Source organism: Epinephelus moara, chromosome 5, assembly GCF_006386435.1.
Source record: "Epinephelus moara isolate mb chromosome 5, YSFRI_EMoa_1.0, whole genome shotgun sequence".
Taxonomy (NCBI): Eukaryota; Metazoa; Chordata; class Actinopteri; order Perciformes; family Serranidae; genus Epinephelus; species Epinephelus moara.
In genome coordinates, this window is record NC_065510.1 from 697272 (window position 1) to 724207 (window position 26936).

The following is a 26936-nucleotide window of genomic DNA, read 5'->3' on the forward strand; positions in this document are numbered from 1 at the left end:
TACTATACTATGACTTTTTTGCACATTTTGACGACATACTATACTATGACTTTTTTGAGCACATTTTGACGACATACTACACTATGACTTTTTTGAGCACATTTTGACGACATATTACGAATTTGTACCACAATTTATGACATTTAAGTATGACTTTTTTTTTAAAAAACACATTTCTATGACACACACTGTAAACATACATCAGGCTGATAAGAACTACTTAAATGTTAAAAAAAACCACAACATATTTGGGAAAAATTTATTGATACGTAACAATCCGTTAGTTTGGCCCATGTCCCATCTGCTGACGTGGGGGTTCTGCAGCCAGCCACCAGGGAGTGATGGAGTTGTTTTGGCTTCACTTTAGGGGAGCTATCATGTTGTCCATCTTTATTAGAGTCTATGGTTAACACTGCGGAGTCAGGACAGTGACAGTAAACTTTGGTATTGAAGACAAGACCTGAACTGAAAATGTGAATCTTGGCATTTGGGTGGCACGAAAATGGAAAATGTGATAGCCTGTCTGATTCTTTCAGTAGAATGCAAAAATATAACAAATTGCTTGTTCATTTAAAAACAAATAAAACAACATTATTTCCAGCATTCTTTTATTGAACATACTGAAACAAACACAAAAGCACCAATAAAAATAAAATGATCCTAACATTTTAAAGTGCAGTTTTCTTCTGACACTCTTCTTCAACTACAACTGACACTCAAAAAATCCCTGAGTGCAATATTCCTCTCTTGCAAACTGTGTTTATCACCCAAGTGGACCTTGCAAAGACAGTTAAAAAAAATCGTGCAGCCCTAATTGGCACTGAAAAATTATTTTATTCTATTTCTTGCATTCTTGTGTGTTTTTCAATCTTTGGGATTTTTCTTCATGTCACTTATTTTGGCACGGAGGGGAGAGGTGTGAAGGGCAACCAGACTACTGTCGGCTGTGATAGCTGACATTTGTGCTTGTTGCAGTAGACCTCTGGTTCTGTGTGAAAAACAACAGCAGTGAGAAACAGATTTGACATACTCTTACAACTTTCTCTGCTCAGTATGCAGATAATGTGCAACTCACGGTCTTGTTGCCCCTGACACTCGAACCAAAAACTGTCATGTCATCGAAAAACACAAAGGCGTGTGTCTACATATTGATTTAACAACAAACTGATTTATTATCTAATCCTATCACCTCTAAAACCTCCTGTATACAGTGTATCTGCTCCCGGAGCAATATATTAGTATATTCATGCCCTATATGTGGGTAAAGGCTAAAATGCAAATAATTTGTTCACCAAAAAACATTTCAGGTCTCCCTTTCAATGCAATTCTTTTTCAATGCTAGAATTTACCATCACTGTCCTGGTGCCATACCTTGGAAGACTTCAGATTTCTTGATGGGAAGAAAAACACAACTGGGAAATTATTTAAAAGGGACCGTTCAACCAAAAATCAAATGTATTTTCCTGTTATCGCTAGAGCTCTTAATCGATCTTGATTTGTTTTGGTGTGAGGTGCAGAATGTTGGAGATATCAGCTGTAGAGATGTCTGCCTTCTCTCCAGAGAGCAGTTTCATGTGGGACCTATTTTCTTTCTGCTGAATTACACCCACCAAACACATCACCACACAGAAGGAAGAGTGCATCTACTCATGGTCGAGGGCCTCATGCTCATGACAGTGTGAGATATAAACATTAACATTGCCTCAATAAAAGCACGCTTCCTTCTGCAGTGATTCGGTTAGGGGGTGTAGTTTGGCAGAAAGAAAACAGGTCCCACATGAAACTGCTCACAACAAGGTCTGTGGATTATCTTGCGTAACCAGGTCATGATTTCTGGAAAGAGACATTGCTGTTGAGTTTTTCAAATGTATTATTGGCAACCATGGCAGGCATGTAATAGTGGAACTCAAAGCATACGCCATTAGCGATACGCCATTATTTAGACCTTCAATATGTTAAGCTTGCAGCTTAATCAGCCTCTTGGAACAGTGAGAGAATGAAGTATTGCACTATCATGTAACAAATTACTTTTTTTAAAAGTCAAAAAATACTTCTTTTTATGTTTTATGACTTTTACCTTGTATAGAGGTGAACAGAATCTGTCAATAGCAGGTGTTTCTGTCTTTATCTCTCTCAGGTCTGAACGTCCACAGCATGCTGAAACATGAAACAGTCCTCCTCACCCTGGAGACGATTAAGTTTCTGGAAGACAAGCTGCTTTGGCACGACCAGCGCTACACACCTCTGTACCCATTTAAACTGCCCTACTCCGACTTACCATAGAAATGACCTGTAATATATTCACTGACTGCGATCTGTTCTTTATGTGTTTATTATGTTTGACAAGAAAATTCAATAAATAAAGTCAATGATATAAAAAACAATGCATCTTTGTATTAAAAGTATCTAAAAAAGGCATGTGGGGAGCAAAAGGCCTAAAATCGATAACTGAATTTGTGTGGAAGGACACCGTTGGCTAAATCGTTCCTGATCTCCCAGCGCAGGGCCGAGCGCTTCTTCTCTGTTGGCACGATGTAGGTGTTCGGCACGTAAACCCTCCGAGGTTTGGGCTGCAACATATAAAAAAAACAAGGCTTAATCTACTTTAACACTAATGTGGATCCATTTTGAAAAGTTATCTTCCTTTCTACTAAGTCCTGTCTAGGGAGGGAGGGACGATTATGACAGACATTTCTGTCTTGTAAAGCTGTTTAGAAACACTGGGTTTGTGTTTCAGTACAGCTGATCAAACCATATATGTGTCACTGACATATCTTTTATAAAAAAATTTAAATTGGTAATTCTTGGGCTGCAGAATTAAGACTCTTTCTTAGGTTTGAGTTCTTAGAAAGATTTGTCAATAACAATTCCTGTCATGACAAAATGTATTTTAGACACCTACAAAAATCAATATCAGTCTAAGTGTCAATACATATTTAGAATATCTTCACCCCTTTACCTTTCCGTCAGATAGTACTTTCCAACGGGGAAGCCGTTAACAGCTTCAGTTCCCTTTCTATGCTCTTGCCACCAGACTCCACTGACAAAGACAGTCATTTTAGCTCACCGATCACAAGAGCTGCTGGTCTACCGCTGCTTCGAAAAGTTAAATAATAACTAATGGAGGCAGTGGTAAACCAGCAGCCTCTGTGTTCAGCAATGTTAAATTGCTGATTTTCTCAATGGAGTCTGGTGGCTGTGAAGAGAGCAATACAACTGCTTCAGTCCCCTGTCGGAAATCACTGTCTGATGGCAAGATAAAGCAGTGAAAATAATTGAAATATACTTAGACACCTAAACTAATACTAACTAAACCTTTTGCTGCTGCTCCTGTCTACAGCAGAACATTGCTTAGCTTTTGTGGTGGTACTCCTGCCCACTCCTCCAAAGTGGGGCATGCCAACTGACATCTACACTATGTAATACACTTACTATGGTAAGCACCTCATACAACCCCGCTTCAAAAGATCCTAACTGTCCCTTTAAGGTGATTAAAAGTAGGATAATGCACATAAGTAGGGTACATTAGTTGCATTGCATCAACATTTTTCAAGTCAAGTTTTTGGAAAAGCTCAGTTTTTGACAGTCAAATATGGCATCTAGAATCCAAGTACACAAACTGGCTTTCTATCCACAATAAAGGGTGGAAGATGTCGTTTTTCTTTACAAAACTAAGTCCAATAATAAGAACAAAGTCTTCTGATCTGCACTCTTGTACAGTACATGCACTTATTCTACTGGTTTTATGGGTACATTAAAAATAGATTATGGATATTTTTGGGGTTTCATGCTTCACTGCTGAGCAACCATGCTGTAAGGAACAGTAAATAACTCCATAAATGGTCACACTACAACTGCACTCCTCCACACCATCTCCACCCTCCTCTCACATACCTCTAACTTGTGATTTAAACAGATAAAATATATTTTAGCACAGAACACGTTGCTAAGTTCAGCTGTATGGTGAATATTTGGGAGAATACTTACTGGAGGAGGTTGGTATGCAAGTCGTTCCTGAAAAGTAAAGCAAAAGTGGTTTCAGGCGAAACATACAAAACATGGAAGTATTCAGTTCCTATGTATTCAGTAAGAGGTACATTATGTACATGCCTCCTCTAACCAGGAGTCACAAAACTGAAACGTGTGTGGGGAGCTAATGTACCTGACACTGTTGGAGCAGACAGAGTAAATATTAATACACTTTAAGTACGTTTTTTTAAATCTCCATTGAAGCTATGTTTTCATACCTTAATCTCCAAGCGCAGAGCTCTCCTGTCCTTCTCTCCTGGAAGTTTAAACATTTCCCAAAGCTGCTTATACTGGAAATACCTGCAGAGACGAGAAAAACAGGAGTCAACCATCAGTCCAACATGAATCTAATAGATACAGTCGGTATTCACGGGAACGCCCACAAAACATCATCCATTTATACCGAGGGGGAAAACAAAGTAAGTAAGTTAAGTAAGTTACTTTATCCAGGTACCATTTTCATGCTTAGAACTTACTTGGCCACTGGGTCCGTCTTCTTTATGGTTTGCTGACTCATCACTGGTCGAATGACTGAAACATGGAACAAAATTTGATGGATTAAAAAACAGTTTAGTGTCATTAAAGTAATGATATGAAAAGTTTAAGTGGGTTTCTGTTGACTTACAGGATTTGGGTTTGGGTCTGAGGTCTCCGTCACTTTGAGCTCGCGTCTGTCCAAAGTAAAATAAATTGATTTTTAGAAGACATTTCATCAGACACAAACAGTGGAAACACTCTGAGGGACTGCATTACCCACCATGCCTCTCATGTAGGATTCAAAGGCGCTGAAGGAAACCCCCTCTGTCTCTGAACTCTGAGTGTCACTCTGACTGGTGACGTCTTCGTCCTCCGTCTCAAAGTCGCGTTGAGCCGGTGAGGATAAATGAAGATCTGCCAGGCGCTCCTCCAGACAGCTCGCTGTGGCTGCAGAGAAACATTCAGAACATTCAATGAGATTATCTGGATTTTACTGGCTTTGTTTTTAACTTCCCTTAGCCTCACAATTACCAGAGAACAAAACGTATCCAGTCTGGAAAACAGTTTTTCAATTCAGACCAGTAAACTTTCAGTCAGTAGCTGCCTCTAATAATTAGTCTCATACCATTGTAATGGATAATACTGACTGCAAATGAGCATTACTTTTGTTTTCTTTTAAATCTTGATTACTGATCTTAGAAGACTATTCTTGGTCAAAACTTTACCTTTTGATTCTGTGCTGGTAACTTCTCAAGTTTACCCAATAAACTGAACTATGTCATTTTAAGAATCACATGGACGTGAAATAATAAAAATATTAAGGTACAAAAAGAAACATGAGTGTCACATTTAGTACTCGCTTCAACAATAGAAAAATCACATTTACTTCTGACATGTTGTAACTAAAAATGTGTACAAAAAGCTAACAATCAAAAAAAAAAAGTGACTTAAAAGATCAAAAGGAATTTTAAATAATGTGAGTTGATGATTATCACCTGAATTTTTGGTTATTTGTAATAATTCTCTTTTGGTAGATTAAAAAGCACCTTCAGTAAAACACTTGAAGGAGATGCAGTTAAAGTAGGATGAATAATACTTTTAACTGCATCAGGTTTTTCAAATGACAAGAGTTCAAACAGATGATCATCCTGAATCTTACAGAAGCACAACAAAAAAATCAGTAAGAGTCATTGATGTAAATGATCTAAATCTGCTCTGCATTTTACACACAGGTCAAGTGGAAAATTAAAGGACAGGGGCCATTTTTCAATTTGACCCTGAGTCAATGACACAGTACCATCAGAGGTAACTTCCTTCCAGAAAGTAGGCATTTTTTAAAGTGTATTTTGATCAGTGATGTGTTTTAGGACAAAGAATTTAAGCCTTTTAACAACTTCATATCCTAATAGACAAGTTTTTGGAGTTTAAGTTTAGAAAACAGTGATACAGGGTTCAATGTTAATGTTTTTTATTACTTGGGTCAAGAATCTACTTGCCCAAAGTCAGTTTTACTTGCCCCTATACAAATTGTTTTATTTATTAGTAGTTATTAAACAATAAAAACTAAAGTTAACCGTCAGGAAAATTACCATTTTATTCGCCTTGCTCTCACACTTCTCGACAAACTGCAGTTCATAGCTGGGGTTTTGCCGACATTCTCTAATGTCACCCAACTAAACTCCCGTTGCCAAGATAACTGAAATGCTTGCTGGCGAATCTGGTTATTAACTTTGTCTTTATCTGCTGTCATTTTCTTGGGATTGCTCAATCATTACTGCTCATGTGCAACTTTTAACTGAGATAAGAAGGAAGAGAGCTCATATCTTAGCTCAGGGGTGGGCAACCTGCGGCTCTGGACCCACATGCAACTCTTTAGCTCCTCTACAGTGGCTTTTTAAATTAAAATCACGTGGAAATTAATAGCTTTTTTTGCTTATTGTTAAGCCTCGAGAAAGCCAAAATGTTGCCAACACAGACAGGAAACCATTTACCCTTCTTCTGTCTGAGGTTTCCTTCCCACTCCTCGCACATCTTGTCGTACGACATTTGGCTGAAATCCACTTTGGAGTCAATAAACTTGATGTCTTTGTTGCTTGAAGACTCGTCTGGATCCTCCGACTCCCCTTTGTCCTCAACTTCTTTCTCTTTATTCTCTTCTTTAAGGTCCAGTTTCTCTTCTTCAAGCCTTTCATACAGTTTTCCCCCTCCAACATCATCACTCGCACCTTCCAAAGGCTTCCAATCCAATGCATCTTCAGCCACAGCGATGTGACGTTGTTCCTCTGATGTTGCACTTGTCACCTTCTTTTCAGACGCTGCATGTAGAGCTTTAAGTTTCTCCTCATCTGACTGGTCTTCATCTTCTAATTTCACCTCTGTGTCGTCCTCCTTTATGCGCAGATCATCATTTCTACACAGCACATTAGCTTCAGGCTTGGTGTTCGCTAACATGCTGAGTGGACGAGTCTCGTGGTAGTCTGGCTCTGTGGCTTCGATGTCAAACCCGCTGAAGCTGCACAGCGAACGACTGTCCTCCTCTTCGTCCTCTCTCATCTCAGACAGATCTCCCCGACTGTCCTGATCGAACTCCGTTATAGTGTGGTCGTCTCTGTAGTCTCCTCCCTCCACCTCCTCTGGTCTGTAGGTACCGTAGCCAGAGGTCATCAGACTCGGAGCTGGACTATCAGAACTGCTGCTACATCTTTCCTCATCATCATCATCATCATCACCGTCATCCTTACTTCCCCCTTCCAAGCTCTCCCTGCTGATGTTGACCTGGTCGTTCAGTTCAGGTTTTTCCTCCTCTGCAGCCTCCTGGTAAGAGTCCTCTGCATCGCCAACATGTTGGGAGTCTTCCTCGCCCATCTCCTCCTCTTCCTCCTCCTCCTCTGAAGCTTCCTGGGAAGAGTCCTCACTATTGCTACCATGTTTGGAGTCTTCTTCACCATCTGCTCGCTCAGTCTCCTCCTCCTCTGAAGCCTCAGTGTTAAACTCCTCTGCATCGCCACTAGGTTTGGATTCTTCCTCGTTGTTCTCCTCCTCCTCCTCCTCTTCTGAAGCCTCCTGGGAAAAGTCCTTGGTATTGCCAACAGATTTGGAGTCTTCCACGTCGTTCTCCTCCTCTTCCTCCTCCTCATCTGAAGCTTCATGGTCATAGTCCTCGGAATCACCAACAGTGTTGGAGTCTTCCTCGCCAATCACTCGCTTAGTGTCCTCTTCTTCCTCCTCATCCGAAGCCTCAGCATAAGAGTCTTCTGTGTCGTCAACAGGTTTGGGCTCTTCTTTGCCACACACTTGCTCAGACTCTTCCTCTTCCTCCTCTGAAGCCTCCGTGTAAGAGTTCTCTGTATCACCAACAGGCTTGGAGTCTTCCTCGCTGTTGTCCACCTCCTCCTCTGAAGCCTCCGTGTAAGAGCCCTCAGAATCGGCAACAGATTTGGAGTCTTCTTCACTGATCACTCGTCCAATCTCCTCCTCCTCTTCCTCCTCTGAATCCTCCATGTAAGAGTCCTCTCCATCCCCAACAGCTTTGGACTCTTCCTCGCTGAGCTCCTCTTCCTCTGACGTCTCATCTTGACACTCCTCAGAATCGGCAACAGGTTTGGGCTCTTCTTTAACGACTAATCGCTCAATCTTCTCCTCCTGGTAAGAACCCTCAGAACCACTGACAGGTTTAGAGCCTTCCTCGGCGATCACTCGCTCACGCCCCACCTCCTCTTCCTCTGAGGCTTTTTGGTAAGTGTCCTCTGCATTGCCAACAGTTTTGGAGTCCTCTTTGCTGATTACTCGCTCAATCTTCACCTCCTCCTCGTCTTCCTGACGCTCTCCATCGGACCAAAAAGAGGAGTTGAGAGAATTATCGTCGCCTTCGCTCTCTCTGTCCCACTGACTGCTGTATGTTTTGTACATGTTGGCGACCTGCACTCCTGCTGAGGTGTGTGATCTGTGGAGGCAGAGGGCTTAACGAAGGAGCTAAGAGGATTAAGCTGATATCCAGGAGCTTCCTCTTCTGCTCGGCCACGTCTCGATGCTGAGACAGCTCAAACTGCTGGTGACCAACGGGATTACATCTCTGCTTCTTTGTGTTTACTCCATTTGATTCCATATTTTGTAAATACATTTTAGAGAAGAGTGACAGGAATTCAACTCTGTGATAAATATTCAGTTTGTTTGTGTTTTTATTGTGTTTATTGTTAAATATTATTATGCTGTTTCTGCAAAAATAATTCCTTGTTGTGGGACAAAAAATATTTGAAATAGGTGGTAATTTTGGAGTGAGAGCTGAAAGTGCATATAATAAACTGCATATAATTTCCTGTATATTTCCAGAAAAACAGATTGATTAAAATAACCATTGTTTTTATAACAGTATTTTTTTAGAGATTTTAAAAGGTGCATCTCTAACTTTAGGACACAGAGTCAGTATCATCTTTTAAATCTCTTCTTAAAAACATGGAGCTTATATTGATTTTAACTGACTTACTTTGAATTACTTTACTTCAATCGTCTATTTTACGCTGATCCAGTGAATGTATTTTGTTGAAGGTTCTCTAATTGATAAAAATGTTACATGATTTTAAAATTTATTAGTGTTAAACTGCCTTGTGTGACACACTTTGTATCCTCAGTAAATAAAGATTACTATTATTATTAATATTATAGAACAGAGACTCCAAACAGATGAAGAGAAGATTAAAGTTAAGTTAAGATCACCTGAGTCTTCACTGTAGACTGATTCATCGCAGACAAGAGACTGTCCTTTATGTTTCCTGTAGGTGGGACAAAAAAACAGTGTTATTGTCACATTTTCAGAAAAGATCTTTAGGAAGTAAAGAGCTGGCTTGCCCCAGTGAGGACAAAATGGATGCTCTCCCTCTTTTTTTTTTTTTGATTGATTGGTTGATTTTCTTCACGTGGCAAGTCACTTCATGATTAATTAAAATCTTCTGTTGTCAGTTTAATTCTACTTTAAACATTTGTCTTTATTCAATGCATGACTCATTCCCTGTTTCTGTTTACCACTGCTAAAGTGATGAATTATTAAATTTGATTAACAGAAAGTGAGCAACAACTTGGATGAATTATTCATTGTTGTCATTTATTAAATAAAAATACAAAAATGATTTTCAATATTGCAGTTTACAGTTTTATAATCACTATAAACTGAATACTTTTGGATTTCTGTGATTGCAGGTCAGACAAAAAACTTTTAAGACAGCAGTTTAGGTTTTGCTTTTGATGGGTTTTTAATCATTGTTATTGGCATTTTACTGACAATCAATTTACCAAAAATTTGATGGAAATAAAAATGTGTTGTGATTGTCTTTATGGACAGTGCACACTCATTATTTTAGACGGTAGAGGAGTTGATGAGTGGAATGATCAGTGAGAATAATTTTTAGTGCACAATTTAAAAATAAAAGGAAGCCACAGAACGATATCTCAGATGTGATTGTTTTAAATTCTCTCTCTTTTTGTTACATGTTGATCCTGTGAGTCTGCACCTTGAGATCTCTACGTTTATCTTTCATCTTTTTTGTAAAATCTTTAGTGTAGCTGCATTTGGCAGATGAACTGTGATGTTAAATTGTTGGAGATATCTGAGCAACTTTGTCTGACTCTGCCATGTGCACAAGTTCAGATCATTTATTACACTCAGATTTTCATTCTTTACATATCAGATTTTTTTAGGATTTGTTTGAAAATAAACAATCCTAAAATAAACAATATTGCATTGAGCTCTATTTTTCATACATGGAATGAATTTTTAAAAAACTTGAAACTTGACAAAACAATTAATGAATGAGTAAAAAAGCCGCTGAATGAACAGACACAGACCCACCCATGAGTCTTTAAAATTACCTCAGGACTTTTCTCTTGATGTAGCGTCCCCTGTGGGAGTCAGGAGTGGATGTGTAGCTGTCGGTGAGCGGTGGGTCAAGGGTGTCGTCAGGATCTGGATCTGGCTCCACATGCAGCCTGCTGGGAGCACCTGGAGGCAGCTGCAGCTTCAGAGCCACCGAGTGTTGAGCGTACGAGTCACAGGGTACCTGTGTTATAAGCACCTACAGAAACATAATAGTCTTTCTGAATAGCTGCATGTCACTACAAAACGGGGACTCCACAAAGAAGCCCTCACACTTGTTTCAGAGGGACTGACACTAAAACCTAAGGGTTGTCATTACTGTCTGAGAAACACCAGATAAAAGAAAAATAAGAGTAATGTGTGGTTAACACTTACCTGTCTGCCATTGCCAGGTTGTCCGGTATGTAAGAAAAACCCTTCACCAGAACCTTTAAAGTAGCACTGACGACTAACTGTGAAGTAAAACATAGATTTCACCAGTTAAGACACAACATTAAATGGAAAATCTTAAAATGTTACACTTGACTGATGATATTTGTTTAGAGAAAAGTGTTATTATTATAATAATTACAGTTACTATTATTTTCCCACAGTGAGATAAGCGCCCTGACCTTTCTCTTTGGTGTAGGCAGGAGGACTCCGCTGAGATGTGGCCACCTGAGATTTGTCAGAGTTTATCTGAGTGGATGAGGCCAGGCTTTTCCATTCTTCACGTCGAACCAGTTCTTCGAGATCTGACATTAAATAACGAGAGAGCTTAATCCTTTAAGTTAAAACACAGAAATTACCAATGTCCAAATTATCTTTTCTCCTTGTCTTCGACCTTTTCTTGAAATGAAATTGAGATTTACACAATGGTATACTGATTTAAAACTATTTTTAACACCAATGCACAAGATAAACATTTAGTTTTATTCATGCTGCAGAGTCTAACCTTGCTTGAATTCAAGCAGTCTGTGTTTTGGTATATTTTTGTAGCCCAGGATCGCCAGTTGTTCTTGAATTTCCTCTTCTGAGAAATCCAGGTTGTCCATATTATGTTCAGTTTCAAGTCAGTGAGGTAGCATAAAACCTGAAGGGGGGGAAACATTACAATATACATAATACAACAATATAAAACAGATATGAAGAAGAACAAGAGACACTTCTTTGAGGATGGAATAAGGTGATGACAGATTATTAATATGCTTTTAATAAAGCTGTCAACGTTTTAAACTGTATCTAAGTGATTTGGTGTGGGTATTCTTGAGTTTAAATATAATTTTGTCTTCTAACATTTTATTGTTTTATGTCTGTTAATATTTTGATACCACCTTGGAAATAAGTATTCTCACTTTAGCATGCTATGCCTTGAATTCAGTGTTTCGTAGATTCCTAAATAAATCAGGTTAAGGTGAAAAAGATAGATGGTACACACCGATCAGCCAAAACTTTAAAACTACTGTCAGGTGAAATGAATATCTTCGATCACCTCTTTACAATACAATGTTCTGCTGGGAAACTTTGGGTTCTGGCATTCATGTGGATATCCTTTGCCACGCACCACCCACCCAAACATCTTTGCATCCCAAATGCCAGTGACGCCCCCTAGCAGGGCAATGTACCATGCCACACTGCAAAAACTGCTCAGGAATGGCCCCATTACTGCAACAAAGAGCTAAAGGGGTCAACCTGGCCTCCAAATTCCCCAGATCCCCATTTGATTGAGCATATGTGGGACGTGCTGTGACCCCACCTCACAACTCAAAGAGTCCGCTGCCAAGGCCCTGATTCTAGACACCACAGGACACCTTAAGAGGTCCTGTGTCCATCAACGAGTGCCATTGCCTTTAAGGGGTGTACGTGGTCTGTAACAGTGTTTGGAACCTGTCAAAGTGGCATCCACATAAATGCCATGGCCTTAGGTTTCCCAGCAGAACATGGCATTGTAATAGTATGATCAATGTGATTCACTTCACCTGACAGTGGTTTTAATGTTTTGGCTGATTAGTGTAAATAATTCACCGTTATTAATATCAGTATAACCCCCCCTCAGTTTGACACGATGCAACTCAACAGCACCAGAAAACATGTTTGCTTCAAGGCAAACTCAGTTCACTAAATTAACAACTTAATATGCCTTTAGTAATAATTTTAAATTTCCTTGAAAGACGAAACATGTCTAAAATTAATGGTTACTACTTTACATATCAGTATTCGTTGATACAAATGTATAGTTAACAATACAGGGACGTTGTGAACTCTTTACCAGCTGCTCTTTAAACAGAACAAAGATAGTCGTGACTCTAGTGAAAGCCGAATTTATCGATAAACCTTTAACGTTTTACTGAACCCACAAGTTTTTGAATTATATCTGCTTAATAATTAAAGCAAGGCAGCAAGCGAGTCAATCCTAAAGCGACAGATCTTTGAAGGGGCGTCGGCATATCTTTCTCAAACGCAAAAGTAAACGGAAGCGAGCTAACGTTAAGCTAACAGTTAGCAGTTAAACAGGCAGTTAATATAAACAATGCTAACTATGAAGAGACATTTAACGGGTAAGTTTCTCACCTGCACGGAGGCCGGCTCGCTCTCACGGTGTACTCATCACGGTGACGTTACCGGTAATGTTTGTTAAGTAGCGCTTGTGTTTAATTGTTTACAGGTCGGGAACACAGAGCACCAAGACAACAACCGTTAACGAGCTTTGAAAACGACGCCTGCTTGCGCCCTGATTGAACTTCCGGTCCAATTCTTCTTCGTTGTAGTTATTAGAGGTTGGCGTGCTTATATTGCAGCGCCACCACTCGGCTGGAGGACCGCAGGAGCAGTTTGGTACTAGAACAACCAGTGTTGTTACTTAAATAAAAGTAGCAGCACCACAGTAAAAAAAACAACTAAACTACAAGTAAAAGTCCTGCATTCATAACTGTACAGTATAAGCGTATTAGCATCAAATATATTTAAAGTAGCAACCAAAAGTAACCTACTCATTATGCAGAATGGTACATACCACAATAATATACACTATTTTAATCATTAATATATCAATATTTATTAGTTAATTTGTATTTTGTATTAATAATTTAAATTTGAAAAGAAGCTGAAAGCTGTCAGATAAATGTAGTCGGGTAAAAAGTTCAATATTTGCCTACAAAATGAAGTAGAGGTGTAAAGTATAGTGGAAATACTCATATAAATTACAAGTACCTCAAATTTGCAGGCTATACTTAAGTAGGCTACAGGACTTGAGTAAATGAATTTAATTACATTCTACCACAAAAAAAATACACTCAATTAAAAGTGCACAAGTATCAGCAATAACATGTTTTTCCTTGAACTTGTAGAAGTATAAAGTAGAATAAAATGGAAATAGGTCACTGAAGTTAAGCACAAGTATCTCAAAGTGCTGTACTTAAGCAAATGTACTTGTACTTTCCTCCACTGTTAACAAGTATGTTAAATGATCTCCTCTATACCCCTGTCTCTCTATTTACATGAGTAGCCAATTCAACACAAGTCTCTCCCAGGGATATTGTCAAATCATATTGTGATTAAACATATGATGATCTTAGGGACTGTTCTTTACTTATCAGAGGAGAGGGGTGGCAGGGGTGTTTCTTTGTTTTTATTTTATTTTTTACTGACCCTCCCTCAAGTTACAAATATTTTCCCTTAAGCCTCCCTGACAGGCATGACCCCCCCCAACACCATAAATTAGTTAATAGATTTTTAAAACGTATCCTTTGATGTTAATTAAAAGTTAAAAACTAAATCTGCAGTTGAAAAAAGCCTTGGTTTTTCGCTGCTTAGTCCATGCAAACGTTTTATTTTTGGCAAAATTTTACAAAAAGATTTTTAAGCTCAGATTTCTTTTCTGTTTGTTCGTTTTTTGTTGTCACACATGACGTGTCCAAAGGCCTGTCAGATATTTAAAAATGATAATAAAATTAATAAAATATAATTTCTGTTTTTACAGTTCATGGTTATGACATTTTTTTTTTAAGAAAAATGCCTTTGGTTTGGGAGGCATGTTTTTTTTCTTTATCTTTCGTAAAAATCAGAAACTTAAAAAGGAATCTTTCCTTAAAAATCTGTGGTAAAATAAATACAAAATACAACCATTTAAATTTGTATGCCCCTCCCCTACGCCAAAATAAAAAAACATAAGTCCGTTCCCAGCGCTTAAAAATTATTTGACGCGCCTCTCTGTTTTGCAACACCCACTTCCCCCTCATAAATAACAAACAGTCCCTTAAAGAATATGTTGTGGATTAAACTATCCAACAGTATATAAAGGAGATAAAATTAACACCACCTGATGCAGCCGTACTGTTCGTCCAAAAACATCAGATATGACAGTAAAACACTGAGAGGGAACATTTTACTGCACAATGGATACTTCTACTTTAACTACATTTTGCAGATACATACTTTTTCTTATATAAGGTTTTGAAAGCAGGACTTTTACGTAAAGATTGAAATACTTCTTCTATCACTGACCTTCAGTTACTGAGATTGTCTTATCTTCAATATATGACAAATGTATTCTAAAAACAAACCTGAAAGTTACTGAATATGTGACAATAATTTAATTACACTATTCACTTTGAATTCCCCAGACCCCCTTTTCACTTTTAACTCCATTATACAAACATTTAAAGAGCAAAAATATGGTTTAGAAAAGCTAAGCTACATATCCTAAAGCCAGGTTAAGGACAATATCAAACACTTCTCTGTCACACAGTTGTTTCTACTGTACTTGCAGTCATCAGATTTAGTTTAATTTTAAGGTACTCCACCCTGTTTGTGCTGAGAAGTCCTCCTTCTCCTCCTCCTCCTCCTCCTCCTCCTGCAGAGCCTCAGCTCCTCATGAATAATCAGGACTCTCTAACATCCTCCCCTTCCAGCAGGCGGTGGGGTTTCAGTCAGGGGGGAGACAGACAGGTGGACCGTCCGTGAGCCCCGTCTAATCTGGGAAAAAGGGACTTTTAGCATCTTCCTCGGCCCTGGGAGGACCATGGCTCTCTCCAGGATCTATCGAGAGTCTTTGCTGGTGATTTTACTGCAAATTGTGCTGATTTGCTCGGCTCAGGTGAGAAGATGGGTGCTCCTTCTTTCCTCTCCTTCATCTAATATTCCTATAGGTGCTGGGTCCTATAGACATTTAGAGAAAGCTTATTGTACTCGATAGTGTTTTATTTCCTATGTATCCTAATAATATAATAGACAGAGAATGTGAGGTGTCTGAACTATCCTTAAAAGTAAGTTTATATTTTCACTATATGTGATATTATTTTGAATCTGTCGTGTTAACATATTTTATACTTCTCTTGGCACTTTAAGCTTATTTTATGTTGGTCAGTAATGACTTTAGTTTACTGTACTGTACTTTCCATCATATTATCCCTGTGAAAACTGTGTTTCTGTTAGATACTAATGCTCAAATTAATTTTAATTAAACATTCTTTAATCCTATGACACTCTTCAGGGGCTCCAGCTTTAGTATTGGATGTTCTTAAACAGCATGTATTGGCATTACACATTATGGTATGAGTCATTTATAAAGTCAGTATGGGGCATGTGACTGTTGAAATTGGTGAATTTAAGGTGGGGGGTTTTTTCAGCAAAATGTAAAAATGTATGCATAGTTTATTTAGCAGTTGTTAAAAACGGTGGCCCATTTATCAAAGTGTACACAACTGGCACCAATAAGGTCCAGTCAGCAGCAGTAATCCGAACACATGCAGTTGCTTAGACAGTATAATGGGACTATAATGGGAAACCTGGTTTAGTTTCATGACCTTTCCCCTCACATCAGCCAAACAATGAGAGTCTGTGTGAGCTGCCCCTCGCACCACCACCTCCACCACCAGCACCAGCACCAGCAGCCGCAGCACTGGATGATATTTAAGAGATGAATTTCAGTGAAAAAAACCCATATCTTTTTGTGTTTGTTCTACAGAGGGGCCCGGTCGGTCCCAGAGGGCCCCAGGGGCCGCCAGGAGTAGCCGGCGTGCCCGGAGTGGACGGCATTGATGTGAGTCTGCTTCAGTCATGAACCACAGTTTTCAGTTGGGGGTCAGAGCTGCTATGTGTGGGTTAATCAGCTCAGTGAACGGTGAAGCAGGTTTCCAGTGTTTTACACAAGACGGAGTTTTAACAGTGAAGTCCTTTGGAATAAAAAAAGGTCCTCACATGACTTCATCCTGACTCCGCACAGTGATGTTACATTTTAAAAACCAGCTTCTCCTCTTAGATAAATTAACAAACAAGTGTTGATGAGTGAGCAAAAAAGTGCTCCAAACAGAGCAGCTCGTTATATCAAACTATAAGTGACGTAATTTATATGTTTTAAATAAACTAAAAGATTCAATGCTGCACTATGGAGTGAAAACAGGTCTTCCAAAACCCTGTTCAATTGTTTTCTTTGTTCTTGAATTCACAATAACAGGATCATAGCCAGGATTTTAGTAATACTAAGATCACGAGTTCAATTCCACCCCAAAAAAACAAAATGTTAGTTATTCTATTTTTCTCAATGTGAAGGTCTAAATGCTGCTTAAAATCCTGGAGAATATCCTGAACCATTCACGCTAGAAGTAGTCAAAATCTAAATATGTTCAGTCTAAATATACTGGATCAGGCGATAAAATATCCACCATGTTTTAGACTTCCTAAGGTTAGAAAAATTCCTAAATTCCCAGAAAATAGACATTTGGAGGTCCTCCTTCAGGAAATTTTAAGCATCAAACATTAATTTCCTGCAGCTTGGTGATTTTTTGTGCACCAATTTGTGCCTTTTCTGCACCAATTTATGGTGGAAATGTCTTTAATTTCTTCTAAGGTTTTCATTGAGAGGACAAATGCACATATTCTAAATACTGACGGGGACCTTTATCTCTTCGTCCCCTCCGAAATCTACTCTTATGCCCCGTGCAACAAAGAAAATACTTCATGGATGTTGAAAAATTTCCAAATTCCTTCAATTGAATCATCATCATCATCTGAACACGTTCCTTATGTATCTTCAGGGCGACAGAGGAGAAGACTCCAAGGTGGACGGCGGACCAGTGAGTGGACGTTTATTTTCTCCTGTTACATGCAGCAGAAATGTGTAATTGATGCTGACTTGTATCCAGATCAACAGCATTAACGTGAGGTGAACTTCTGCTTCCAGGGTCTTGACGGTGATAATGGCAAAGACGGAGCTCCAGGAGCTGCAGGCCTTCCAGGAGCAGATGTAAGTGAAACAACACGTGAGGCTCAGACTGGCAGGGTTTGGGATGTGTTTGGTTGAGTGGTCATCCACCAGACACATTTTAGAAGCTCGTTTCTTTGCAAAGAAACTGTTGAACGAAGGATTCTGTTGAGTTTTGAATCCAGAAGCTGCTTTTACCCAGTGGATAAGAGTCACTCCACTGCCTCGAAGGTTAAACTCTCCAACAAGTGGATGCATTGAATCTCTGTAAGATCTGAGCTTTTCAGATCTGCTGCTGTGTGAGCAGTTTGTCTTGGCGTCCACTGAGTGAAAAAAAAGTCCTTGAATAAATCAATCTGGCTTTTTAGGGGAGAGTCGCGAGTCGCTTCCTGACAGAAACAGGGGTCTTTTTGTGTGAGGTGGAGGGGTGTGCGGAGGGGGATCGGCTGCCCAGAGACGGCTGACAGGAGAGAGCCGTATGTTGGGTAAAGGTGGTGCAGAATGGACTCAGTGTGTTGCTGTCTGCTGCGGTGATGGTGCCGAGAACAGACCGGCAGATTCAGAGCGTCATGTGGACTGAAACTGAGAGTAAGCACCAAAATTTGAACCCAGTACTTTGAGGGAAGAGGTGGAGAGAGTTTCTCTAACATCAAACAGACCATAATGCAATGCAGCAAGAAGACAGACTATGTTTCAGGTTTGAAAGGAGAACCTTTAACACCACCATCTGAGGGGGGATGTTTAAAATGCTTTTTGGGTGTCTCTTTTTTGCTGTCATCGGCTGATTGTTTGGTTTGAGGTGTCTTCACTTCCCTTTACTTGCTGATGCCTTTGACCAGGTGGAGAGTGTTTTGAGGGTTATATATAGAGGAGGCAGGTGAGGGGAGGAGCTAATAGAAAGAAGGCCACACCTCCAAGTATTCTTGGGCAAGAACCCCAAATGGCTCACGATGGAACCATCGGCGTGAGAGTGTGTGAATGCTGAACTGAGTAGCAGGTGGCACTCGGCTGCCACCTGTGAATGGATGAATGTGACATGTGGTGTGAAAAGCTCTGAGTGGTTGGAAGACTAGAAAGGAAAACCACCAGGTTCGTCAAACATGTTCAGAAGAGAAAGCAGAGGCTGTGGTAAACATTCATCACAGCTTACAGTATTGTGATAAAATATATTGTGATAATATATTGCGATTTAATACCTTTTTTTCCAACTGCAAATTAGGAAAACTTTGTCAACATGAGTTCTACCTCATGAGATAAAGCTGTCAGTCTGTTCATCGACTTGAATCATTTTTATTGCAGCAAAATGTGACACAGAGCAGACAGACTGAGCAACACCGTCATAACACCTGTCAGAAACGCTGCATACACCTGACAGACTGAACTGTGGGCAGATTTAACGCCCTCTGTGGGGACAGAGTGAAACACTTTACATGCAGGTATCCCGCTACATCCATGGCAACATCCATGTTAGAAGTGTTGTCTGTTACAACAAGGTTTTTGGTGTACTGCTGTAGTTTGAAGAACATGAGTCACCAGTTCTCTGAGAGAACCTTGACTTAGACCTTGAAGTCCAGGCGTCACAGGTTAACGCCACCCTTCCTGCTGTACTCAAGGATTCCTGAACTTTAGGCTTCACTTCTCTGTAGATCTTTGGTACGACTGTGTCGGTGAAAACTTGTCTGAACAGAGTCACATACCTGGCTTCACCTGTTTTTAGCATGTAGCAAAAGCCTTGGTTTTCAGCAGCGCTGTGTGGACGCAGCTCTTTGCACAGGAAGTAGGTGATGGACTGTGTTGTTTTCTTGGCTTTCTCAGAGTTGGATGGTAGTTTTGTTGAGCTAAGTGTGTCCAGTGTTGGCTGAGCGGGTTCAGCGTTAGCTTGCCGTCAGCGGCTAACGCTAACTGTGGATGGTGGTGTGTGAGGTGAGCAGTCATGTTCGTAGTATTCCCAGAGTATTTTACTCTCATATGACACTGCTGTAAATCACGTGTCATATCCAAGTCCTCCTTTCCTTCTGTGTGAAAAAATCCAAAATAAGTTCGGACGTTTTATTTAAACGCCGATGGGGCATTTCTGATTTCCTTCTCAGGTGCCTCTGTCTTAGTTTTGATGAACTTCCCGCCAAATGCCGCTGACTGAGACCGCTGCTGACCTCACCAGGAAAAAAACATCAGCACCATCTAGTGGACGGAAAAAGCAACTGATTTTATTATTCTAGTACCAAAAGTTGCATTAAAATGCGTATTTGCAAAAACTAATAATATATATAATAAAAGATCGATACGTGACGTCCATCTATCGATATAATATCGGCATGCAAAATATCACCATACTATGCTCTATTGATTCAAGTCGTTTTTGATCCGTCCCCTGAATGCCATTTTTTTTTTGTTGCCACTTGGACGACTTTTTTTGGTCGTTTCTTAGGATTTTCCTCAATAACTCCCGCCACATATCTGCTGCTCTGTCTCTGTGGTCTCTCCCCTCTTCCTGTGTCCTTTAGCTCTTGCTGGTTGAAGTAAAATGCATCACTTCCAGTGCACCAGCACGAGAAAGTCCCCACAGAGATCAACACCAAAACTACGGTATACTGCAAAATACAGGGGGCTTCTCCTGGCATTGATAGGCTTACACAGCATTATGAGAACTCCTTTGGAAAGGGCTTAACGATAACAGACCTGAAGCTAACCCGAGACAGGAGCTATATATTTGTCTTATTTCATTCATTGCTGATTGACAGGTTCCCATTATACTCTGCCTTGTTTGCTCTTCCCACACAGAGGACACAGAGGAGTGGCTCAGTCAGAGAGAGAAAAGACACATTTTCCTCATTAAATTACATCTGAATATAGAAAAACATGAACCCGTCCAGAGCCCAAAGTTTAACTTGAAAATGACCCAAAATTCAGGTACTTAATCTGGATCTGTTGGGTTCAGGTCGAGTAGAAGAACACTATGTAAGCAGTTTAGCTAATCTGGCTAAACTGTTGGCTTGTTAACAAACTGTCTGACTGTGTAACTCTTTGCGTTTCTTACCAGTTCTGGCTTTATTGTAGCTTGTTGTTTATTGCTGTGTTGCAAAAATGACTTACAACCATCATAACTGACAGCTCCTACAAATACCCTGGACCAAGCACTGAACCTGGGGTGACAGGGCATTTTCAGTAGCTGACCCCCTCTTTGTGGAATTTATGCTACTCTCTAAAACATCTTCAGGGACTCTGAAAAGAGCTTCAAAAGTGTGATGTATTATTATTATCATCATTGTTATTATTGATAAAAATGAGACCAAAGTTGTGAATAACAGATGACCTTTCTGTTGCTGATGACATGTGAGCTCAGTTTTATGGTGACTGTCCCTGATGTCTGCACGCACAATGATACGACAAAACGTAATTTATCGTGAGAGAAATTGCTTTGCAGTGGTTACAATGGAAAGTAGACATTAAACATATGTGAAGTTAAAAGACGAAGTACTCAATGTAAGATGTTAGAGTCTACATTTTCCATTTATTTGCACATAAATAGAGAATACTGACACTACACTGCACAACTAAGACTGTTACCAGTGTGATTAACAGTAGGATTAACTGCAGCATGGTATTTTAAGATTTTGTTTTCATCAGTATGTTTTTGAAAGGATTTTGTGTCATCTATCTTTGCAGGGACCTGTTGGACCTCCTGGAGATCCAGGTCCAGTGGGCCCAAAGGGAACAAAAGTATGTTTATTATCGCCATATTTTATTGAATGAAATTTTCCTGTTGAAATGTCAGAGCTAACTCTTACACTAACTCTCACACTGCAGGGCACAAACCTCTGAGAACCTGTATCTATATATGAGTATATGTATGTTCACTGTTGCACTGTTGATATTTCTGATGTCAGATTCTGTTCTTGTTTGTCTTCAGGGAGATCCTGGACCACGTGGATCTGCCGGTGAGCCCGTAAGTACAAATATCAACCTGAGTTACATTACATTTACATTTTGTCACATTAAATTGATCAGTAGTGCAGACTCTTTACAAAGCTGTGTGAGTTATGCAAATACTGGCTGCATAGGTGTTAGAATGATAAGTTAAGGATAAAATGCACAATAATACAATTTGTACTCAAGTCTATAGATTATAAACTGCTCAGTAAAGAAGTGATATTATCTTTCAAGCGAATGCTTACATTTTGTTTTAAATAATCTCTACATGTTATCACCGCTGGGTTTAAATAATTGATGATGATTTCTCTCTCACAGGGTGAAGGACCTGATGGGCTGGATGTGAGTATATGAACAGTACACGTGATCACACCTCACACACTGTGCTCTCAGGGGTAGCATGTTCAGTTCAGGTTGGTATGGGTAAATTAAACACAGTGGTGACAAGTTCACCTTCAAAGCTGGTGAATATGCTGCTTATATCATTACCATAACCACAGCAGGGAAACTGCAGGTACAGCACAGTGCAAACTAAAACATTTACAGTAAAATTTATAAGGACCTTCAACGATTCCTTATTAATTTAAGAGATGTCATTTACACATTGCAAAAATGCTACCTTTCATTGTTACTGGTCTCTTTTCTGCCTTTTAAATGTAATTCTCTTGAAATATAAATTGTCAGTATCTTGAAGCAAGACAGATTCAAGGACCAGTACCAACACAAACATACGTTGCCAAGTGTTGGAGATATCAGCTGTAGAGATGTCTGCCTTCTCTCCAGTATAATGGAACTAGATGACACTTGCCTTGTGCTGCTCAAAGCACAAGCAACATAACACGACACGACACGACACGACACGACACGACAAAACAAAACAAAACAAAACAAAACAAAACAAAACAAAACAAAACAAAACAAAACAAAACCTTTGAAAAACCCTACAACGTCTCTTTCCAGAAATCATGACCCGCTCACTTAAAATAATCCACAGACCTTGTTGTGAGCAGTTTCATGTAGGAACTATTTTCTTTCTACCGAGCTACACCTGCCAACTGTATCAGCATTCAGAAGGAAGAGTGCATCTACTCATGGACGAGAGGCTCGTGCTTATGACAGCATGAGACGTAAACATTAATTGCTGTGACCTAGCAATACATGCAAACTTCCTTTTGCGCAGTGATACTATTGGTGGATGTACTTGAGTAAAACCTGGCTGTGATTTGTGGAAAGAAACATTGCTGTTAAGTTTTTCAAATATATACTGTATATTTTTTTGGCGCTAGTTCCATTACAGCCTATTGGAGAGAAGGCAGACATGTCTACGGCCGATAACACCACCACTCAGCAACTCACACCAGAACAATCTAGACTGATAAAAAGCAGCACAGGCAGGAGGACCTCAGAAGATCTGAATACTTCCTGCACCACTGAACATGGCTGCATTTATTTAAAGTATCACAGCATGTAGACTAGAGTTATATACTTAATGAAATATATTTATGTACAAGAGATGTATTTGTGTTTTAGAGGTTTAACTGCATCAGATTGTCCATCAGAAGTTCATGTTTTGTCGTTTGTTAACAGGGTATTCCAGGTACAGACGGGCTACCAGGCGAACTGGGCAAAGTTGGACTACCTGTGAGTGCACTCATCATTTCAGTTAAAGTTTGTCATGTTTATATTCACAAGTAAACATGACAAACGTAAGAAATAAGTCTATTTCTTAATGTCATGAGAACTTAAATATTTACTTAAAAATAAGAAATATATTGATAAGAGTGGCCGCTGATGCTGCTTTATGATTTAAGATTTTTGTCCATATGCTGTATTAATAAAGATTCCTTTATATCTCTTACAGGGAGCGAGAGGCAAGAGAGGTCCGGTTGGTCTTCCTGGTGCTGCTGGGCCGCGGGTAAATATCACTGCTTCTGTATTAACACTATTATCAGTGTTTTATGGTGGCAAGTAAGTCATGTGGCAGCTCTCAATGAGACGGTGTGACACTGTGAGGTTTTTAGATGCATGAATATAAAGGTTGGAGTGGACGGTGTCCATTTTTAGACAACAAAAACCAACTTATATTTTAGGACGATGAGTTTCTTGCCTGTTGACAAAACAAAAATCACCTAAATTAATGATTTTAAGTTGTTTTAAACTCAACACACATTGTGTTTTCTGTCTAGGGTCCTCCAGCAGTGTATCAAGGCGAGGACCTGGTAAGTTTGATCCTAAAGTAGATTCATTTACAACCATTTCAAGAAAATGGCGCCCTGCTTTTCCAGAATACAAATGCTTGGTATGATGCTATGACTGTGCACTCTGACATAAACCGCAAGAATAAAAACTATTCAGGATGATTCACAGCTGAAGGAAAGAAAGGAAGGAAATATCAGTATAAACCAGAGATTAGAACAATAAGCATGGCTGACATGAGACCACAAGGACTAGCACGGGGTAATTATCTGATTTTATGATTTAAAGGAGCATTTTCAGTTATTTTTGTGTTGTCAGAAAAATAAAAGCCAAGCTGATGTGTTCAAATGCTCGTAAAGAGCTCAGAAAACTGAGACTCAACCAGCAACAAATTTAAAGGAATGCTTCACCCACAAAATTATAATTTGCGTATCAGTTATGTTGAGTTAGTGAGGAAGACTTTGTTTTTCTCACATGCTTCCACGGTGAACAAGGAATCAAAAAATGAAGAAATTCTTAATGAATTCAAACAAAAGGGGACCACACTTAACAACAGCATTAAAGGGAAATTTCGGTTTATTTCAACCCGTCTCCTATCGTCCTAAATTTGTTTCAAGTGACTAGTGACATAGAAATAATAGTTAGCATGTAGCTACTTATCTGTGTGTCACACACACAGATAAGTAGCTCCCCTTGGGAAGTGCACGCATTTGCAATCTTGTCTCACTCCGAAGTTGGTGAAATCCGGCACTTGGTCAGTGACTTCCGGTGTCAGACACCGACCAAAAAAGCTGTTCTTTCATTGTTGGCATGATACACAGCCGGTTACCATTATTGTTTAACAGCGTCAGTGGAAATGTGACCTGACAACGACGAAAGTTAAGGTGGCAGAAGTCCGAGTATGTGGTGGATGGGTCCAGCGACCACTGACTTTCACTAGGGAGGCCAGTGTTCACTTCCTGTAAGCCAAACCCTGGTCTTTTTGCCTAAACCCAACCATGTGGGTCAATTTGTAATTCAATTCGTGGTGTTGTACTGATGTACTGCTTTTATTTTGAAAGAGACTGTATGCAAACGGTACATTTCCTGTGAAAACAGAAGTGTATCTTGACATGGCGCCCAAGAACGTCAATAACCAGCACACCCAGAGTACTGTGCATGTTGTATTCGACGTGGAAAGTCCATGACCAAACGTCGATATGTCATGAGGTCAGAGTGAGAATGTGTTGGCATTTAAACTCTGCTCTGTCAAATAAACAAGCAGGCACACTACTCATATGTTAAACGTGGCCCCCTTTTAGTTAATTTCATCAAGAATTCTAGGGCTGTACTCAACTCAGAATGATGTTCAATCAGATTTGGCTGTTCAATATGAATATTCAACTATTCATTCCTTTTTCTCCAGATAGAGTGTGAGAGTTTGAACGGGGTTCAGTGAGCTGTTCAGTGTGACAGTGACATTCAGTTAATATAATAAACAAGCTAACAGCGCTAACTATAGAGTGGAAATTCGCAACAACAGTTTTTGACGACACTAGATATCAAACAAAAGCCAGAGACTGCATTGAATTAAGTTGCTGTGAGCTGCAAATTCACCACTTCTAATCAGAAGGAAGAAGATAAGTTACTTCAGAGCCTCACTGGGCAGAACCTGTCTTCCTAAGCGCAGAAGGAAGGAACATAGAACATTGTACACTGTAAAACATTGTCTCATAATTAAGTAAAATTGCAGTTAAGTAGAAACAGCTCGTAGCAAAGAGGGCAGCATTTGTTCATTTGCCCTTACTGCTAGCTTAAGGAGGTCAGGGGGTCACTGGACAGTGGAGCCCCCTGGTGGCGGGGCTCTTCCATGACCTCAAATAGGCTGTTGTGTTTTTCAGTGTCCCAACGCCTGCCCTTCTGGTCTGTCTGGACATGCTGGTCTCCCCGGCATGAAAGTGAGTATAATTTCACTTTTCATAATATTATTTTCTTTCACTTTAGCTGCTCAGTAACACTTATTGCTAAATGCATTTTATAGATAAATGTAACTGGTTGTATCTACCTTCTGTCTGTAGGGCCACAAAGGGGTTAAAGGTGAATCTGGTGAGCCTGGAAAACAAGGACACAAGGTAACATCCTGTCTCTTTGATTTATTCTTGTGACAGATAACATGCAAAGTCACTGGTCTTGATTGAGAAGATGCAGAGACCCACAAAGGGTCGGGAATAAAACATGCTGCTAGTTACCAAGAAAGTTTTATTGAAGGCAGGAAACAGTTTCTTTTCTCTGCAGCTTTTGTAAAAAAGTCTAATGCTGAACAAGATGAGAACAGATTATCACAGCATGACAAAACTTACGTTCTCTTTCAGGGAGAGGAGGGCGAACAAGGACTGCATGGGGAAGTTGGAGCTCAAGGACTACCAGTAAAATATTTTTAAAATTCTCTCCCAACATGCTTCAGATGAGACGACTCCTCACAGCCAAACATATTAACATGAGACATTTCTGTCTCTTCTCCTCTACCCGCTGAGTAATTTTAGGGCCCAGGTGGACCAAGAGGCCTCCCAGGAATAATTGGCTCCAAAGGTGACAGGGTAAGAGGTCATGACGTCACACACACTGCAGACGAGTTACAAACTAAAAACTAAAACATGTCCAAAGTGTTTGGCTCCACGGGCCACGACATAACTTTACTTAAAGAGTCTAAACTTTAAACTGATTATCTTCTTGTTCTGGCTCACAGTCTTCATCAGGTTTACAAAGGAAATGAAATCACAGCTCCTAAATATATATATATATATATATATACACACCACAAAATGGCTGACTGTTAATTAGCCAATCAGGACACAGGATGGCCAACCCCTTAAACTCTCAATAAAGTCATTTCAAAATAAAAGCTCATTAAATAATGCAAACATGCAATCACAAAATATGACAGAGAGCATTAAAGCCTAAGAAAATATGAAAAAAAACCCTTTTAGATAAGTGTAAAACTCTATATTCAAAACTCATTCATTTCCTCCTGATGCAAAAACAAACAAACAAAACAATCCCACCATCCCAACCATCAAGCGATGAATCCAATGGTTGCATCTACATTGTCTGCACTGAAATATGCTGAAGTGTAATGCATTTAAGTTTTTTTATGTATATATATATTTTTTTTTAATTAACAAGATTATTATTTCAGAATTCTTAAAAAAGGTTTTAATGGAAAATAAATCTGCTACTGTTTTTCTAAATTATCAAGATAATAGTTTCTCTGAGTTAGGA

General features: G+C 39.5%; 3 protein-coding genes across 3 annotated transcripts in view; 2 read left to right on the forward strand and 1 right to left on the reverse strand.

Moving 5' to 3' along the window:
- mrpl4 (mitochondrial ribosomal protein L4) overlaps positions 1 to 2286 on the forward strand; it is a 15997-nt gene extending 13711 nt beyond the window's left edge. The window contains exon 9 of the mRNA XM_050045086.1: positions 2138 to 2286. Coding sequence (XP_049901043.1) covers positions 2138 to 2283 — 146 coding nt within the window. The 3' untranslated portion in view covers positions 2284 to 2286. The remainder of the gene's footprint in view (positions 1 to 2137) is intronic.
- Positions 2287 to 2317: 31 nt separating this feature from the next.
- Positions 2318 to 13090, reverse strand: hyls1 (HYLS1 centriolar and ciliogenesis associated). Its single transcript, XM_050045085.1, has 12 exons — positions 12923 to 13090; positions 11307 to 11444; positions 10984 to 11106; positions 10748 to 10824; positions 10369 to 10571; positions 9220 to 9275; positions 4787 to 4953; positions 4655 to 4700; positions 4506 to 4560; positions 4248 to 4329; positions 3988 to 4014; positions 2318 to 2570 (listed from the first exon to the last, which is right to left on the reverse strand). Exons 2-12 carry the CDS (start codon positions 11404 to 11406, stop codon positions 2436 to 2438), a joined length of 1071 nt encoding a protein of 356 aa, XP_049901042.1. The 5' UTR covers positions 11407 to 11444; positions 12923 to 13090; the 3' UTR covers positions 2318 to 2435.
- Positions 13091 to 15185: 2095 nt separating this feature from the next.
- Positions 15186 to 26936, forward strand: part of col9a1a (collagen, type IX, alpha 1a) — a 28632-nt gene continuing 16881 nt past the window's right edge. The window contains exons 1-14 of the mRNA XM_050045460.1: positions 15186 to 15446; positions 16317 to 16391; positions 17386 to 17424; positions 17532 to 17594; positions 21219 to 21272; positions 21463 to 21498; positions 21801 to 21824; positions 23070 to 23123; positions 23344 to 23397; positions 23669 to 23701; positions 25559 to 25615; positions 25736 to 25789; positions 26030 to 26083; positions 26201 to 26254. Of these exons, the coding sequence (XP_049901417.1) occupies positions 15372 to 15446; positions 16317 to 16391; positions 17386 to 17424; positions 17532 to 17594; positions 21219 to 21272; positions 21463 to 21498; positions 21801 to 21824; positions 23070 to 23123; positions 23344 to 23397; positions 23669 to 23701; positions 25559 to 25615; positions 25736 to 25789; positions 26030 to 26083; positions 26201 to 26254 (726 nt within the window). The 5' untranslated portion in view covers positions 15186 to 15371. The remainder of the gene's footprint in view (positions 15447 to 16316; positions 16392 to 17385; positions 17425 to 17531; positions 17595 to 21218; positions 21273 to 21462; positions 21499 to 21800; positions 21825 to 23069; positions 23124 to 23343; positions 23398 to 23668; positions 23702 to 25558; positions 25616 to 25735; positions 25790 to 26029; positions 26084 to 26200; positions 26255 to 26936) is intronic.